This window comes from Danio rerio, chromosome 18 (assembly GCF_052040795.2).
Source record: "Danio rerio strain M-AB ecotype USA chromosome 18, GRCz13ab, whole genome shotgun sequence".
Classification (NCBI taxonomy): domain Eukaryota; kingdom Metazoa; phylum Chordata; class Actinopteri; order Cypriniformes; family Danionidae; genus Danio; species Danio rerio.
The window spans coordinates 42,560,558-42,580,000 of NC_141038.1; the positions used below are offsets into that span (position 1 = coordinate 42,560,558).

At 34.5% G+C, this 19,443-nt stretch overlaps 1 protein-coding gene and 1 long non-coding RNA gene across 3 annotated transcripts in view; both read right to left on the reverse strand.

Annotated features, from left to right (window-relative positions):
• Nucleotides 1–2,163: 2,163 nt before the first annotated feature.
• The window catches only part of scg3 (secretogranin III), a 39,575-nt gene continuing 22,295 nt past the window's right edge, over nt 2,164–19,443 (reverse strand). Inside the window, exons 9-12 of one of the 2 annotated variants that reach the window (NM_200757.1) lie at nt 19,267–19,350; nt 19,039–19,149; nt 14,199–14,288; nt 2,164–2,993 (exon numbers count right to left, since the gene is read on the reverse strand). In NM_200757.1, coding sequence (NP_957051.1) covers nt 2,875–2,993; nt 14,199–14,288; nt 19,039–19,149; nt 19,267–19,350 — 404 coding nt within the window. In that variant the 3' untranslated portion in view covers nt 2,164–2,874. Of the gene's footprint in view, nt 2,994–12,646; nt 12,721–12,891; nt 14,289–19,038; nt 19,150–19,266; nt 19,351–19,443 lie in introns of those variants that run through there. The other variant, XR_015514224.1, reaches the window with a different exon arrangement.
• Nucleotides 4,950–11,731, reverse strand: LOC147839802 (uncharacterized). The gene is made up of 4 exons (XR_015515216.1): nt 10,608–11,731; nt 8,907–9,141; nt 7,902–8,589; nt 4,950–6,753 (listed from the first exon to the last, which is right to left on the reverse strand). It is a non-coding gene; the product is annotated as an uncharacterized LOC147839802 (long non-coding RNA).

Consider the following 19,443-nt stretch of genomic DNA (forward strand, 5'->3'; position numbering starts at 1 on the left):
TTCTTAATTACCTGTGCTATATGACAACATGAATAAATATAATAATATATCAAATGAATTGCTTGTGGATAAATTTGGAGAAAACTCATGAAAACATTTGGTGAAAAATAATACTCTGGTAGGTATTTCGGCCATCTTGCCAACAACATCTTGTTGTGACATCTCGCATGGTTCAACAGGATCTCGATAGCTGCAAGTTACCCCCCTTTATGTTACGCCCCTGTCTTGCAGTCCGCAGACAGATACAGATGCCACAAAATGTCTCTAGAATGCCCAGACGATCCATAATTGACCATATTTGGGTTGGTGCAGCTCACTGACACACACACACACACAGCATGATGAATGCTGACCACGGCAATATAAACAATGCAAATATGCAAACTAGATGACTAGTTAAATCTTTTTGACTAAACAAAAGATCATCAGTTCACCAAACTCACCGCTGTTTACGGAGTGTAACCACAGATATAGGGACGCTTTAAGGCCAGGATTCATCAGCGGATTGCTCGTATGTCATGGCGTGATTTATGCACGTGATGTATGCACTGGTTTTATATTGGTTTCGTGGCGGACATTGCGCTCTCTCGCTCTCGTTAACGTGCTTGATTACCTGTGCTATATGACAACATGAAAGATGTTTTAGTCCTCGTGTTTGAGATTTAAGGTTTGGGACTCTGCTGAAGTTTGTTCTGAAATGAAAGCCTTAGACTTGACATCATTCGCTATGGTTTTTAATGACGCGCGACTCACATTGACAGGTGAAAATCTGATCTACTTGCTTATACTGCAGACACAGATGAGAACACAGATCCGATTCATATCGGGTTTTCATATCATATTGAGTAAATCGGAATCCATGTGGTTTGTTCCTGTTTAAACATACATGGGCCATATCTGATCTGTGCCACATGGGAGAAAAAAATCGAAATTGGGTCACTTGAACAGTGCAGTGTAAATGCGGTCTAAATTTAATTGTAGCTGGATTGGTTATTGTTTCGTTGTATTGAGACTGCTGGCAGAGGACTTGCACACTCTATTATGGCCTGTTCCGTGATAGTGGTTCAACAAACTCAGGATTAGTTTTGACAACTAAACCCGTGCAATTAGGATTTGTTGCTACCATAATGCTGATAATCAGCTTTCTACATTAACTCAGAATTTCATTTAAGGTGGGTTCGACCGTCTTTCATCGGTGCTTGCTGGTTAGAAATTTTGTCCGACTTCACGTTGCGCCGATGCCATGTGACTACCACATGTAGCATCAAAGTACCCCGACAGCACTCCGAGATCAGACGATTGATTTAGCCGGTGCAGCATCTGAAAAGGGACTGCAGAAGCTGCTATGACGACACCAATATTACACGATACCTTTCAACCCTCCTGTTTTTCCTGGGATTCTCTCGTATTTTACTGTTCTATCCTGCTAACATAACATCCTGTAAAGGTATTTTCCTGTATTTATCCCTTTTTTTAATCTTTCTCTGAAGGGTGGCATTAAACATTAAAGAGCTAATCTTCCTATACGCAATCCATACTGCCAAACCACCAGGGGCCGACCTTTGCTCTTAAATGCAAGTCTGCTCTCTGCTTTTGTTTTATTTAGGCACGAAAACCTGTTGAAATAAATATAAAAACAGGTGTGATTCCCTTCCTTTTCATAACAGGTGCTGTCGCTCCTCCTATGCAATCCTCAAAACAGTCATGTAGTGGTGCGTGACTGACGCCGTCCATAGTGATAAATAGATGATAAATAGTTTCCCAAATGGATTCTGTACACGTGATTTGAAGCTGAGCGATTGAAGAAACTTGAAGAAACAACCACTATCAACAATAACCATATCGACTTGCATTATCCAGCAATTTAAAGGAGCAAGCTCATTAACTTACGTTGCAGCAGAAAACGTGATTTAACATTTTTTTTTTTATTCCAAAAACTAAATTTGTAACGTAAGTAATGCAATTACACTGACTTTAGTAACGATAATCAGATTACACAAATTCTAAGTGTAATTCGTTACATTACTGCGTTTCAAAAAAAAAAATTACAATACAGTAACATATTGCTGCGGAACACCTTACACCCAACTCCGGCCATTACGAAAAATAAACAAACAAACAAACAAACAAACAAACAAAAAAAGACCAACAACACAAGTTACGTAATTAAAGAAAGGCAATGTTTAATAGATTTCTGGAAAAAAATCACAATATTTACATTTAAAAATACTCGATGTGTGTGAATCTCTAGCATGTGGAATATACACAGTCGAAAAACGGAAAACCCAAACCGAGAAACGTAATTAAAGATAGAGAAGGGAGATGTAAAGATCGCCCCCTGTAGACTGGGAGACAAAACCACAACAGAAGAGGAAAGCAATTTAATGACAGTCAAAGCTGATTGGTATTTGGATGTTTTTTGGTCGACGGAGAAACAATAATAATACGTTAATTTCCTTCATCAAAAAAGATCAAAAGATTAGCGAATGCTTTACACCATACATGAGTGAATGTTTACGTACAGATATATGCATATGGCGCTGTAAAAGTCTATTGCGAAAGAGTTGCAAAAGCTTCTATTTTCACTGATCTGCAAGTCATAGCAAAAAACCCACTGAATTTCAATCTTCTAGGTAGCAGATGCACATTTTCTGTCCTAATGCGTAAGAACACTTACAACTCAGATGTGATTGTGGCTCGTCTAGAACTAGATTGTGTTCTATTGCTGACTGAGAGAAGATATTGCCATCGGGAGGGAATTAGAAATACTGTCTGATTCACAGACTATATATGATTTATTAGGAGTTCTAGCATTAGGATCTGTGTTAGTATGCCGGTCCGAGTATTTAGTAGATCTTAGCGTTTGCGCTGTTCCTACAGGCTTCCGTAGATTCTCTTGATGACGTCACCTTCGTCCTTCTCAAGGATGCCTTTATCAATGTAGGAGTCCACCTGCTGGTCCATGAAGTCCCTCAGTTTGGAGAGGTCATAATCTAATAGGAGACAGAGAAGAACACACAAGCTGATTAGTTCAGATACTGAAGATACTTTTTTTTTAGGACTTGAGGGCATGCTGATGTTTGTGTGCAACTTAAAAACACTGACAATGTAATATTCATGAACAAAAGTAAATGAAAAATTTAAATTCTGCAATTAGTTTTTCTTTTAAGGAATATAAACGTTTTTTAAAGTATTTAAAAAGTACAACAAATTTACTAAAAAGTAATATTGTATATGCTATTTAATATAAAAAGAAAATGCATTAATAAGTGGGAGAATTAACCCCTTTAGACCCTGCGTCCATTACAATGGACATAACATGACATCCCATTTTTCTGAAATTTGGAACATAATTCAGGTCTGAAGGGGTAATTGATATTTCCACCTTAATGAAGGTATTAAAAATCAAATTTATAAATGCTAAAACACTTATAACAAAATTAAAATAAATAAACTGAAAAAGGTATAAATAACAGAACTGATGGTGGGCCCTTAAAAATAAAGATGAATTCTAAATGTAAAAAAATGCTAATAAATATATTAAAAATGTTTTATTGTAAAATGTTTGCATTTTTTTATGCATTCCCAAAAAATAAGAATAATAATGCATTATATATATATATATATATATATATATATATATATATATATATATATATATATATATATATATATATACTCGTACGTACATGTGTGTGCATATACGTATGTATATATATATATATATATATATATATATATATATATATATATATATATATATATATATATATATATATATATATATATATATATATATATATATATATACGTACATGCTTACATACATACATATATATATATATATATATATATATATATATATATATATATATATATATATATATATATATATATATACGTATGTATATATATATATATTGTACAACAGGAATATGTATGTTGTAGTGCTGTAATTATACCATACTCTGGTAGTGTTTGCTTTGGCTTTTTGGGATTATTTATTGTGATATTCCGATTACAACAGAGAAATACTGAGGAATCTCTGTTGATGTCATCATCTTAGATGTTACGCCAGAGGATCAATGAAATACTAGCTCTGTTGGTGAATTAGTAAGTTTCTAGTGTTCGGTCATCAGCTGTAGATGTGAATGAATGGCGGAAGAAAGTAGTTCCACTTACAAAAGGGTTTTTGAGACTCTTCATGTTTGATTTTTTTATATACACAGTTGTGCTGTCAAACTGTTGTATAAACGCAATGACACATGAGTAGCAGTGAGATATGGCTGTATATCGTCACTGGTGGGACACTAGTGGCAATGGCATCATGCCAATGAACACCTCCCACCAGTGCCGACATACAGCCATATTGCACTGCTATGAGTGAGGTTTTGCTTATATATGCATTTTAGAAATATTTACTATTTTAAAAGCTATATTTTACATTTAAAATAAATAACTAAACAATAAATTAAATAAATGAATGTATGGGGCTACACGGTGGTGCAGTGGGTAGCACATTTGCCTCACAGCAAGAAGGTCACTGATTCAAGTCTCGGCTGGATCAGTTGGCAATTCTGTGTGGAGTTTGCATGTTCTCCCTGTGTTCATGTGGGTTTCCTCCGGGTGCTCCGCTTTCCCCCACAACTCCAAAAACATGTGGTATAGGTAAATTGGGTAGGATAAATTGTTCGTAGTGTATGTGTGTGAATGAATGTGTATGGATGTTTCCCAATGATGGGTTGCAGATGCATCCGCTGCAAAAAAAACATATGCTGGATAAATTTAATTAATAAAGGGACTAAGCCGAAAAGAAAATGAATGAATGAATAAATGAATGAATGAATGAATAAATGAATGAATCCTTAAAAATAAAATGAACAAAAATTATAATAATCACTATTTAAATAGATTTTATTAGTGATTTCTTCTTTCTTTCTTTTTTATTTAAAATATGGAAAATGTTGACCGTGAATAATGACTATGAAAGAATATACTGACTGAGTGATGTTTTTTTAGCAGCCTGTTATAAAACAGCTTTGCACTGAACAGTTTTGTAACATTAAGATATAATAATGCACCCACAAACACATCTTCTGTCCAGAAAAGATACTATTATAAATGCTCAAAATGTCAGAATGGTCAAAGTTGACAGTAATGCTGTGTAAAACTCCTCAAGCATGAGCATGTTTTGTCTGTTTGAGAGTGGGTGTTTGTGTGGGAGACCGAAAGACTCAAACCACAGCAAACATGTATAAATTTACTTCCAAAATCACAGGTTTTGGCACAGTGTGTGTTTGTGTGCGTGTGAATGTGTTTGAGTACATTGTGTGGGCTGAAGAAGTTGCTGGCTATTAGTTTGTGTACAGTATGATTGTGTATTGGCCACATTTTCAGTCCAGTGGATTCATCCTACACTGACCATTGCAACTGTCCTCATAAACACAGACCAGAGCCACGGAGTTTCCTCCAGACCTCCTAATTAATGACTACAGTATGTCTGTATCAGTGTCCATAATGATCGTGACTCAGAAAACACTCACACAAATGTTTTCATGAATATTGGAAAACAGAAACAGCTTAACTATTGCTGTAGATAATGAAAAATGGCTTTAAAAAAAAAGAAGTATCCACCTGATTTTTTATGTAAGAGCAGGCGCAGCTATTGTACGTTAAGTTCGACTTCCGTTCTCATTCACTTCCAGTGATTTTTAGCCATAAAGTTTGTTATGCTGCATATTGGCTCATAATAATATTTTAATTTGAATGCTATGTCATCACTGGATGTCCACACATGTAGCAAAATGATAATAAAGCTTAACTTGGCTTGACAACGAACTGGTTTTAACAAATAATAATGTAACTATCACTGCCTTTTTTTTGCCTTTTTTTTTCTTTTACCCATAGCCAAAGGAATTATAAGTCCTAACACAATTGCAGAAAGAACACACTTTCACTTCGCAAAACAAGGGGAATGAATGCAAAAGAGATAAACTACAGAGGGAACAGGTGAGCAAAACCATTGGTAACTATGGGAACAAACGAAAACCTCCTGTAGGTTTATACAACACGTCACCTTGGAATTATTAGGTTCTATCTGCATTCTGAATGATTTTGATTTATTGAGCTTCAAGATTTTTGCATTCCATAGGAAACAGTATGTGTGTAACATTTATTTATTTATTTATTTTAATTCTTAAAATGTAAACAACTTATAAATACACGTCTTATAATCTAAATAAGTTAGGAAAAAGGAAAATGTCAATAACTCAATTTTGGCAAACATTTCAGATAGAACCTTATAATTCTAAGGTGATGAACAATATGCTAATAAAACAGAAATATTGTTGTTTTCTTTGTGTTTTAATGAAAAGCTTTGTTTACAGATGCCGGTGTGTGATGTATGCCAGGTTAATAGTTGGCAAAAAAACAGTGTTGTAAAAACAACAACACAAATCAAGAGTGTGAGTAGTTTACACAGAGATTATAGTGTTATTGTTTTTAAAATCCTGTCCTTTCAAAAGTGCAATAAGTGAAGTAAGGGGAGAAGAGCACGTGATATGATTGATCGCAGCTGGTCCCTATCAGTAATCATTTGCTAGCCAATCAGTTTTTTCCCAAATCTAACATAAATATCCTTTAATATAACCATAACCATAAATATAACTGGTAACACTTTACAATAACTACACACTATAAATCATTTATTAAGCATTAGCATCTAGTGAATTCATCATCTGTTAAGCATTAACTCTACATTAATAAGCGTTAGTAAGCAGTTTATAACTGCAGCTACAAATGCTCTATTCTTGACTTACAAACATATTTAAAATGTGTTTAATAATCGTATTTTCATACTTTGTTAATGATTTATTATTCATTACTAAATGAAGTATTGCATTATTTACATACCAGTTGTATTTAAGAGTAGTTGAGGTTTTTAGGGTCATTCAGAATGAGTTAGTAAATGATTAATAAACTATTGAAATCAACATTTATATATCTTATTATTCAGGCATATATTAATGGTTACTAAGTATGTTAATAAATGCTTTATTAACTCAAATTCATCTAGTTTTGTGAGCTAATCTAAAGTGAGGTCTATTTATGCTTTATAAATCCCTTATAAATGACAAATAAAGGCTCAGTTAAATGATAAACAAAAAGAATGAGATAATTCATTTCTATTCATTTATTCGTCCTTCATAATGTCCAATTCATTTATTTCAAATAAAAAATAAATCTTTGCAACCTAATCTAAAATAAAATCACTGTAGAGTTTAAACATTGCATCTTATTATATTGTTAAATTACTATGTTGATGTTGTTGTTTTATTCAGTTGGATGTTGTATTTTGACACTCGAGTTATTCAGCAATGTTTAACCTTTATCAAAATTGTACTTTTTAGAAAACGTTGCAAAGATGTTTTGTTCATTTGATTCTGAGCCTTTATTTGTCATTTATAAGGGATTTATAAAGCATAAATAGTCCTCACTTTAGATTAGACACAAAAGTGTATGAAGTTGAGTTAATAAAGCATTTATTAACATATTAGTTAACTATTAATATATGCATGATTAATAAGATATATAAATGTTGATTTCAATAGTTAATCATTTACTAACACATTCTGAATCATCCTAAAACCCTCAACTACAAATGGTTTGTAAATAATGCGATACTTAATTTAGTAATGAAAAATAAATCATTAACTAAGTATGAAAATACAATTATTTAACACATTATACAGGTGCTTATAAGTCAAGAATAGAGCATTTGTAGCTGCAGTTATAAACTGCTTACCTTATTAATGTAGAGTTAATGCTTAACAAATAATGAATTCACTATTTGCTAATGCTTAATAAATGATTTATAGTGTGTAGTTATTATAAAGTGCTACCAAAATATTTAGTTAAACTTTTTGTAGCTACAAAAATATTTTTGATTAACTTATTAAAGTAAGTTAAAGTAACAAAAGCATACATTGACGTATTAGTTTTGATAAATCTATGAACAGTGAAGTTCTGTTTTTCCTTTGCAGATTTCCACTTTAAATGCACTACTGTACCTGCTGTGTTTTGTGCTGACAACTGAACAAAAGAGTAGCAGCCCACATTCTTTAAGCAAAATGTTCTTCCTCTCCCCTTTTTTCTTTATTTTTTCACATGTCCATCTTAAAATAATTCTCTAAATCCCTCTGCAATGCATGCCACTGTTCATTTATTTCCGCTCAGAATCGAGGGACAAAGACAAGTGGCACACATTAGCAAAGCCTGTCAGACTGCAGGTGTTTGTGACACACAAGGAAGTAAGAGTGAATGTCTGTTTGTGTGAATTTTGCATATTTTGGATGCACATTAGTGTCTTTGTTTTTAAAAGGTTTTAATTGTAAATATTTTAGTTTTATTCACGTGTTCTGCTTTCGTTTTTAAGTAAGTCCTACTGGGTCTAAAACCTAATTTAATTTCAATATAAAAATGACATTCACTTTCTTACATATGGCATTAATAACTCAACTGTTACAAGTTATTAGTAATTAGTTACTAGTTATTTAGTTAGTAACTAATAAAGCTATGGTGACTAATAACCTATGGCCACAGCCATTTCACCCTGCAGCTCAAAACCGGATACTCACTGAAGCTAAGCAGAGCTGAGCCTGTTCAGCACCTGGACGGGAGACCACATGGGAAAGCTAGTGGTGTTAGAGTGTCCAGCAGGGGGTGCTCAACCTGCGGTCTGTAATGCCCCAGTTAAAAGTGAAGCTGACACTATACTGTAAGTGAACGCCGTCTTTCGGATGAGAAGTAAAACTGAGGTCCTGACACTCTTTGTTATCATTAAAAATCCCATGGCACTTCTTGTAAAGAGTAAGGTTGTAACCTTGGTGTCCTGGCCAAAGTCCCACAATCGGCCCTTGCGATCATGGCCTCCCAATCATCCCCATCCACCGAAATTGCTTTATCACTGTCTCTCCGCTCCCCCAATAGCTGGTGTTTGGTGAGTGCACTGGCGCCAGTGTCCTGTGGCTGCTGCACACTGGTAGTGGTGTGGAGAGACCCCCTTCATGATTGTGAAGTGCTTTGGGAGTACGGCCATACACAATAAATGTGCTATATAAATACACAATTAAATCAGGGTCTCTGCAGATATCATAATGTCAAATTTAAGACCTTTTAAGACCATTTTAAGACCATTAAGTATTAAATTTAAGACCTATATCGCAATATCAATAACACGCGAGGGAAAATGTAAAAGCACAAAATTAGGGGTAAAATAAAGTTATTTAAATTGAACAGTTGTAAAGTCAGGTTAAATGCACCATTGAACTACAGAAAAAAACAAACATCTAAATGCAGATTTATACTTTCACATGGCACCACATCGCACAACTCACAAAACGGATTAAGGGTTTTATACTTGAAACGTTCACCATAGAGATATTTTTTTTTTTAAATGACAGGGGGCGGTCCAAAAAAACTAAGTAAAATCAGACGAATAAAAAGATAATCATTATCATTGAAGATGTTTTTGGGGGCCTCTTTTTTGTTTTAACAAACTTATCCCTCAGAGTTTTTCTAAAGTTTTACAAAAACTTTCCTCCTTTCCCATGGCTGTTGCAATTTCTAGCCTATAATTATTGGTCATTCTGGCAAACAGAAATGTAACTGTGATAAAAAATAGGTAAAAACTTGATTAGGTATTATAGCCTACTTTACTATTCACTCTTCAAATAAATCCCACTATCAATCCCATTTTATCACTAAAATAAAGTGAACTATTGTCTGCTGTATTGCTCTAGTGTTCTAGTACAGTAAAGTATTTCAATTACTCTGTTGTGGTAATACTATAGTTGCTATGGTAACACAACAAGTGTATTAAAAACAAACTACCCAGTGCTTTAATTTTTTTTTACAATATAGGGTATATTATTCTACAATTCACCACACTTTACTGTAGTAAAACTACACTGTATTTGATTTTATCAGTTCACTATTGTTAATACTACAGTATGCTGAAGCATCTCTGGAAAAGCACGAAAGGAGTCCAGCGGAGCGAGAGCAGATCATTCGCGCGTGTGCAGCCAGTGTTTTGAGAGCTCGCAAGCAGTTTTGTCCATGAACAAAGGAAATCGGCACGTGAGCAGAGATTCGCTCTCTCGTATTACAGCGCTCCCGACTTATAAAACTGCGACATTTGTCAGTGAAATAACGGCATACTCTGCCGGCCGAAATCATGTCGTGCGCACTTAAAGCGAACTTCTGCAAACACAGCGATGATGTCACATTCGCCGCGCGCACTGAGTTTAATATCAGAAAGCTGATTGGCTATTGCAAGTTGAATTTTTTGTAGTTGTAATACTGCTAATTACAATTGGACTAGTGAAATAAAGAACTACAACACCCCAACACACCAGGCAACAACAACAAAAAGAATTTAAATGAGCATTAGATGTAGCGTTACATGGACATCGCAAAAATAAGACCTGTGTAAAAATATTTAAGACCTAGAACAGCAAATTTAAGACTTTTTAAAGCCATAAATTTTGATTTTTTAATTTAAGACTTTTTAATACTTTTTAAGACCCCGCGGGGACCCTGTAAATTACATGACATTGAACTCTCATTTTGATTGTAATAATGTGCAACTTTTGTAATGTGGCTACAGGGCACCGGAGGTCGCATTTTAGTCACGGACGCACTTTGAGAGCCTTCCTGACTGAATTAATTAAATACGCTGTTTTCCATAAGGCAATTCGGGGTGCTGAAATATAATTGGCTAAAGTGGCATTGGGCGGGTTAAAAGAACCAAAACAAAGACAGCCATACAGTCCAAAGACATGCGGTACAGGTGAATTGGGTAGGCTAAATTGTCCGTAGTGTATGAGTGTGTGTGTGAACGTGTGTGTGTGGATGTTTCCCAGAGATAGGTTGTGGCTGGAAGGGCATCCGCTGCGTAAAAACTTGCTGGATAAGTTGGTGGTTCATTCCGCTGTGGCAACCCCGGATTAATAAAGGGACTAAGCTGACAAGAAAATGAATGAATGAATGTTCATATAGTAGGAGCAATAACCTAAATTAGTCTTTGTTTGCTTTATACACATTGTTTTATTTTTTATTTTTGGTGATGAACATGACCTGACCATGACTCGGTCTAGATTTTGACAGGCTGCTTTTAAATGAATCACTTTAGAAAATTAACAATAGTGATTTTTTTTTTTTTTTTGAGCTGATCAGATGATGAACACTGAAGAACACAGACAGTCTCCCAGTCTCCCGCTGGCAGGTATGAAGAGAGAAACACTGATCTTTTGTGTTTAAAACAGCAGACTCACAGCCAAACTCATCAAAGCCATGCATATTCATGAGGCTCTCACCCACGCTTATTTTAATTGCAAATTAAGGGAAGAAAGGAGGCTTTAATTTGACTGTTCTTGTCCATGTTTTCATTAAATCGAGTGTAAACTTGGGTTATGGTTGAACTCGAGAGAGAGAGAGAGAGAGATCATACCAGGTTTAACAGGTTAGCATGGATTTCTAGCTTCTTTACTAGAGGAAAGTTTCCATGATATAATAATATTGGCGACCGTGAAGCAGTTAAAATACAAAAGTGGCAACATCTGTTTCAACTAAACAGAAAGGTTTGCTTATCTCGCTTCAGTTTTATTGCTTTAGTGCAAAATGAATAACATTTAATGACAAACTGCCATAAATGTTGTAAGTGCCTCTCCGTAATGTATTAATAATAATTTTTTATTATTATCATCATATTAATGAAAATACTCTATTCGTCAAAAGTAAAATGACTGAGACTCCACACTTGAGTCTGAAAAAATGCTAATTTTAGAAGAGAATATTAAATTCCATTTAGGGGTTTTTGCATCTAAACTCCTCGTATTTCATTCATAACATATATTGTCATTAATTACCCCTAATGTTTACCATAGAATGGTATTCTATATTAATAATATATTTGCACGGCATGGTTCAGGTTCAGTGCGGCTCACTTTTGAAGGATTTTCCACTGCGCACCTGTTACTTTTTTTAAGTAATACCTCAGGAGAGGTTTTAGTACCATAACCAAAATATGACATACATGCACTGCTGATCACTGATTGGTCAAAGAGAATCGTCACAACCAGCATTATTGAATTTAAGATACAAAACACGCTATATTTAAATCAGGGTTCCTGTTTTTTCATGGACACCAGATTCAAGGACTTTTTAAATCACTAATAATTTTAGATCAAACAACTTTATAATTCACATCACCAGCATACTGTATCTAGTGCCATGAAAGTCTGTCTGTACAAAGTTTCACTTACACTTAATATTTACATTAACATGATCAGAGAAATAATGATGTTATGATTGTGTCATGTTTAATAATGTAGACTTTATTAAACAATCATGTTCAAAGAACTTGAATAAAATTCTTTGAATTTAACACTGTTTATATTTAAATGTGGTTTCTGAAGTATTGATAAATTTGCTTTTTTGTCATAGTTCTTAAGCAAGATTTAAATGTAAGAATGAATTTCTCAGTTTATCATTCAGTTTTGGAAAGCAGCACAATACAAATGTTGAAATAACATTATAAACTTTAAAAGTACTTTGGAGTACTTTTTTGAGATCTTAACATATTTTTGTGTGTTGAGCATTAATTAAGACAATGTTAGCACATGTCAGCTTTAATAGTGTGGAAAACTGGATAATTTTGAACTTTTGTCAGCTAATTTCATCTTCCGGGTTTAAAATAATTTTTTGGGGTAGAATCAAAATCAGTGATGTTGTACGAATCTCCTAATGGAGTGATGACGCGTCAATTTCTCATTATTATTCATAGTGGAGTTTTCCTATCCTATGAGAAGACCCTGCTTCTTAATTATTCACGAGTGCACGTGCTTTCCGAAAGCAAGACAGACCTGCCAAGCTGTGAGACACGATGACTGGGTGAGACCGCGTCTGCACGGCACGGATCGTATGTGTTTGTTTCCATGATCCGCAGGGTTTGTTGCATGTTTTTCCCTGTGATTCTGTCAGGCCCAATACAGCAAAGCTGTTGGTTTGCTGCAAGCATTTTTGTGGAGAGAGCTGTACGAGAATTGGAGAATGGAGGACTTTGTCTTTTATCGGTTGGTTGAGTTTGTTACCATTCAGACACATTGCCTATATCTGTGCTGGTGTGTTCACCCATGTTTAAAACTTCTCGATTACCGGCAGGGTTGGAATAGACAGGGAAAGACACACTGATGATATAACAAATTGTGGTTGTGTGTATATGAAATCACGAATAACAAATGTAGCTGGGCATTAAATTACTGTCTATTTCTTTGTATTTTAACTTTGTAAACTATAAACTCATGCATCTTCTCACGGTTTGTGTTGTTAGCCAACTGACAGTTGTTCACTTCCCTCTTTTACCCCTGCTCTGCTGACCACGTCCACTCCTCCCTCTGCTTGCAGCCCTTTAACGCCATCCCGAATAGTTATTTAAAAATAATCTGAGGTAGACTTGAACCGAAAGGGGGGGTTTTATGGCCCTTTAAATTTAAGCACTTCCGAGAACCTACAGTATGGTTGTCTTTAAGTACTTTCTAATTCATGTGTCTGAAATTCAAGTACTTTTAAGAAGCGTGGGAACTCTGTTTAATGGTCAGCAGCAGCCACTGATCAAGACCATCAGCCATTGCCTCGCTGTTGTGGACTGGTTTGTGTGGCGCGTTTGTTGATGTCATGTTTACGATGATGTCACGGGACTAGAAGCATCGCAACTATAGCAATAATCCCAGCCACTTTAAGTGGTAGTAAACTCCAGTGGAAAATAAACCAAGCTTAGCAAAACCAAACCAAATTGATAGAGTTCCATCCAGTGGAAAACTTTTGGTGTTTTTATCAAAATCTAGCAACACCCCTGTGATCTTTAGAAGCAAATATGTTTTTTTTTTTTTACTTTGGCAAAATGTGTGAACCTATATTTAATTAAACTGCATTATGCATGCTATCTCCCGTCCTCCATCACTTTAATATAACCACTAATTAGCATGTAGAAATTGATTTGTGCCATAATGCAGCTTTATTGAATAATACTATACAGTTGCTGGACAGAATGTGTGCATTAAAACATTAATTTGCAGTGCACACATCCTGTGGTCTGAAACCGAGAGGAAATGAAGCTTCAATATTTATCAGATCTTTACCTTCTTTGTTGCCTTCCTTGTTGTGTTTTTTCAGCCATTCGATGTTCTTCCTGATCGCCTCCAAATAACTCTCAGACTTCCCAGGATGACCTGAAAGACAGAAATTATTATTATTATTATTACTATTATTATATTTTAAATGATTCTTTCATATTTCTTCCTCTTTTTCTTATATAATTCTAACATTTTCTACTTCATATTTTTTACTACTAATACTATTATTATAAATGTTATTATTAAACATAATAAATAATAATAATAATAATAATAATAATAATAATAATTGTAATAATATTATAACTTAGTATGTATATATATATATATATATATATATATATATATATATATATATATACATATATATATATATATATATATATATATATATATATATTATCATTATTTTCATTTTTACTATTTAAAATAACAATAATATATTTTTCAAATAATATTAAATCATTATTATTATTTACAATAATATAATAATAAATTATTATATTATTTTAATAATAACAAATTATTGTTGTTACTGTTGTTTTATAAAATAATTATGGTTTAAATATATTTCTGTATTGTCTTCCTCTTCTTTTTTATTCAGAATTCATAAAACAATTTGAATATAACATTCACGTGTTTCAGAGTGCATTATTACAATTAGCACACCTTTAACGCAAGAGAGATATGATGTATTCGACTATAAGGAACAGGAAGTATTTTTTCACTCTGAAAATGGCTCATTTTGTTTTGAGTTATGAGAGTTTCCACGGCAATAAATCCAAATGTTCTGAGACATCATTCATTCTGATGGCATCCTTAATGTATAATGGGTGTTCTAAACGGTCCCTGGATAATAAACCAAGGTGATTATCACAGCTTTTAACAATAAAAAATAAGCAGCAAAACATTTCAATGAATCAATAAAAGTCTTCCTGACAAGGGGTCATCATTTAATTCATTACTCTCCGGTCACAACAACCATGTTTTTTGTCGTGAAACGATTAAGATTACAGCTGATTAGTCACATTGGTGTAATGTTGAATATGTCAGAATTAATTTAGCAAATTCATTTCCATACTTTTATTCACATCAAGTCTTGGTAACACTATTGTTTGCGCTGCATGTTCCATCTGATTACTACAATAATTACAATGCATTACATGCAACTCACCCTAAACCTAACCCTCATTCAAGTACATGTAATAATATTACCAAAGACTATACACAAGACATATCACTTGTATAGTTTTGAATGGGGAAAAGTGTAACGCTCAATATGGTGAATGAAGCCCCGCCTACTACTACAGGAACCAACCATCAATCGCTATAGTCTGACGTTTCTCCAGGAGACCAGATGCATGCTTTTACGAAAGTTTGGTGGTCAACAAATAATTATATTTGCTTCACAGACATAAGAAATATATCATCATAAAGTTTGAAATTTCTACATTTAAATCAGGGGTGCTCAATCCTGTTCCTGGAGAGCTACCCTCCTGCAGATTTCAGTTGCTACCCATATCGAACACACCTGAACCAATTAATTAGGACCTGAACACCACTTGATAATTACAGGCAGGTGTGTTTGAGATGGGTAGCAACTGAAATCTGCAGGAAGGTAGATCTCCAGGAACAGGATTGAGCACCCCTGATTTAAATGAACCAGTGCACTTAGAAACAATACTTTTTGGTTTTGTAATCTGTATGAAATGAACAGGAGGTCCAGTCCGTCCAATCAAATGCACATCACATGACAGCAGCAACTACTCAAACGGCCACAAACGTGTAAACAAAGAGTCACTGTCATTTCTGGAGGAGATTCGCCATTAAAACCAAGCTGTGGATTACTTTAGAAGACCAGTGCGACCAGACAATCATTAACCAGTGGATGATAATGTGTAATGCTGCCATAAATGAGGTTGGTGTTGTGATCTCGTTTCTTTAGAGTGCATGTGCACATTAGCTTGGGCACCCTGAAAACCCATGCTGTTTTGTTTGATTCAGACATTTTGAAATCAAACTTAAGAGACGGTTGTTGTTTAATTCTATTGGTGATTCCAAATATCTACTGTAATCGTAAGCTTAAAGAATTTGATGTTTCCCTATTCAGACGGAATGCCCGAGCATACTGCCCGAGAGGTGTTTCAAAGATGTCGGACGAGTGAAATAACTAGCCTTAAAAAGACTTTGATATTACTGAATGAATATTTGATGAATGAATTAAATGAATAGTTACACAGCAACAAAGACACCTTAGAGTGTAACCTAACTCTTTTATGCTCAAGTTTGCTTTCAGGAAATTCATTTTTTTGGCATTTCCATCAGTGTTTTCTGATGCAATACTTTAAAATGCGCATTAAAGCAGGGTGATGGAAGCATAGCTGCTGTGTGTTTCAGTATTGCCCTCAATCTGTCGGCTGCTGCAGAGTCTCCTATGAGTTTTTCTCTGGATCACACACTATACTGCAGTACGACCATATGTTTTCAATGAAAATGCAGGTTAGTGTAGAACTGTGTTTAATTTAGGATTTTTAAAAGATCTGTCTTAAATCTGTGACAAATCTGAGATTTTTATTTTTGTAAAGTGTTTTTTTTTTCAGTCTAATAGAAAGCAAAACCCAAAAATACACTTTAAAGAGTTCTTTTATCACACTATCAAATCGTGTCTATAGATTTCAATTACAAACAAACTTTAAAGGCTGCTTTCTTATAAAAATCCTTCATTGAGTGATAAGTCTCTACTTCAGCAGCACTTACATACGCTACTAATAATTCATTCTGTCAATTTCCTTCAGCCACAGCGGCATGTAACGCTAACTTCTCCAGCATATGTTTTACACAGCAGATGCCCCTCCAGCTGCAACCCAGTACAGGGAAACATCCATACACATTCATTCACACACACTCATACACTACAGCCAAATGAGTTTATTCAGTTCACCTATAGCGCATGTCTTTGGACTGTGGGGGAAACCGGAGCTCCCAGAGGAAACCCACGCGAACACGGGGAGAATATACAAACTCTGCACAGAAATGCCAACTGATCCAGACTCGAACCAGTGACCTTCTTGCTGTGAGACAACAGTGCTAATTATTAAACCACTGTGTCACCATTTAGTAATAACACATTTTATTTTATAATAGCTTATTTTATATAGCGCATTACTAGTGCTCCAGGACACTTTACAAGACAATAACAAAGTAAAAAAAAATAAAATAAATAATAAAAAAACAGAATAAATAGCAAAATTTTAACTTTTTTATTCATATCTGTGTTCTGATAATTTTTATAAAGAGGGATATGTTTAAACATAATTTGTCTGATTATATACAACATTTTATTCTACAAACAGAATTTTGCAGTATTTCCTGAATGATTAATCCCAAAATCCCTTCTTTAATAACTTTTGACTCTAATATGTAATACGTAAATAATTGTAACCTGATTTCTCAGATTATTGTGCTACAAATGTATTTAAATGAGCACATATTTAACTAAATAGTGCCTCATTTGCATATTTAAACAATATTTTAAAAACCCTTTAATACAAAAAAAAGTTTGTAATTCTTAAATGAATAGTTTAGGCAAAAATAAAAATTGTAAACATTTACTTATTGTTGCAAACCTATTTGTGTTTTTTAGTTCAGTTGAAAAGAAAGCTGAAAAATGGAACCATTGACTTCTACGGTATTTGTTTATCCTACTATAGAAGTCAATAGCTACATGTTTTCATCTTTCTTCAGAAAGATCTTCTTTTGTGTTCAGCAGAAAAAAAAAAACTCATAAAGCTTTGGAATCACTTGAGGGCAGGTAAATAGTAAGTACATTTTCGTTTTAGGGTGAACTATCCCTTAAATGTTATTATTTAACTTGGGGAGTATGGTGACATATAAAAACAGTTATAACAGTTCTGTTGGTGCTCGAATCTGATTGGCTGATAGCCGTATAATATTCTACATAATACAGCCTCTTCACCCTTCTGTATTACTCCACCCACATACAGTAGAGTGACAGCAGATCGATAAACTCAACACAGTTTGCATATATTGCAGCTTTTGGACAACATAATGTACTTTTGAGGCTTTTTAAGGTGAGAATGTAGTTGTTTAGATTGCAACTATGTAGTTTATTTACAAGAACAGTGCCTATTTTAAAATATTTATAATTTCAGTTTACATACGTTTTTGATGTTTCACTACAAGATGGCGACAGAGACCGCATAATAAACACACAGAGGAGAATAACTCATTGTAAAGCAGGTAAGTGACATTCGATTTCTCTCTTTTGTGTGTTGTAGTGCTGTATTTATACCATAGTCTGGTAGCATTTGCTTTGCTTTGGCTTTTTCAGGGTTAATTATTGTGGTCTCCTGATTGCAACAGAGAAATATTGTTACTTTTATTACTGGGAAATCTCTGTAGACTGATGGCATTTCATGCCGTTCAGCCTTATAATCTTAAAATGTGAGCAAAATCAGCTGTTTTGTCATCACTTTAGATTTCAGAGAATCATACAAACACTATCTCTAAAGTGATGTTTGTGAAGTAGCAACAGTTTCTGCTGTTCTGACATCAGCTGCAGATGTGAATGAATGTTGGAAGAAAGTAGTTCCTCATACAAAAGGATTTTGAGACTCTCCATGTTTGATTTCTTTGTTTATATACACAATTATGCCATCAAACTCTTGTATAAATGCAGTATCACATGAGTAGCAGTGATATGACTGTATATCGTCACTGGTGGGACACTAAGGCACTCAGCATGTGGCCTTGAGCCAACGCACATCTCCCGCCAGTGCCATACTGAAAGTACAGTATGATGCTAGTATGAAATGTATGAACTCACTGATTTCCGCAGCGGTCTGGACATCTTTGGTCGAGTCTTTCAGGGACTCATACTCCTTCTGCATTTTGGCAGCTTCTGTTTTGGTGTTGTCATCATCATCTGCTGCTTTTCCTGGAATGAGGACGAGGGTGAAAAAAAAAAAAGTCAGCATAGTGATGCCAAAGTGTTTGTGAGCAGAGTCTGCAGTGGATGACTTGCATCTGTGATCTGGGCTGGTTAATGATGTACCTGTAGGTGGTGTAATGCTCAGAGGAACCAGAGATTTGCCAAGTTTGTTCTTGGTCTGCAGGGCAATCATGGCATCCAGGTTTTCTGTGTGAAAAACAGAATATGTATAAATGTAGAGATGGTGTTTTACATTTTTAAAACAGGCCACGAGGAATTAAAATACAATGTTTATTTAGC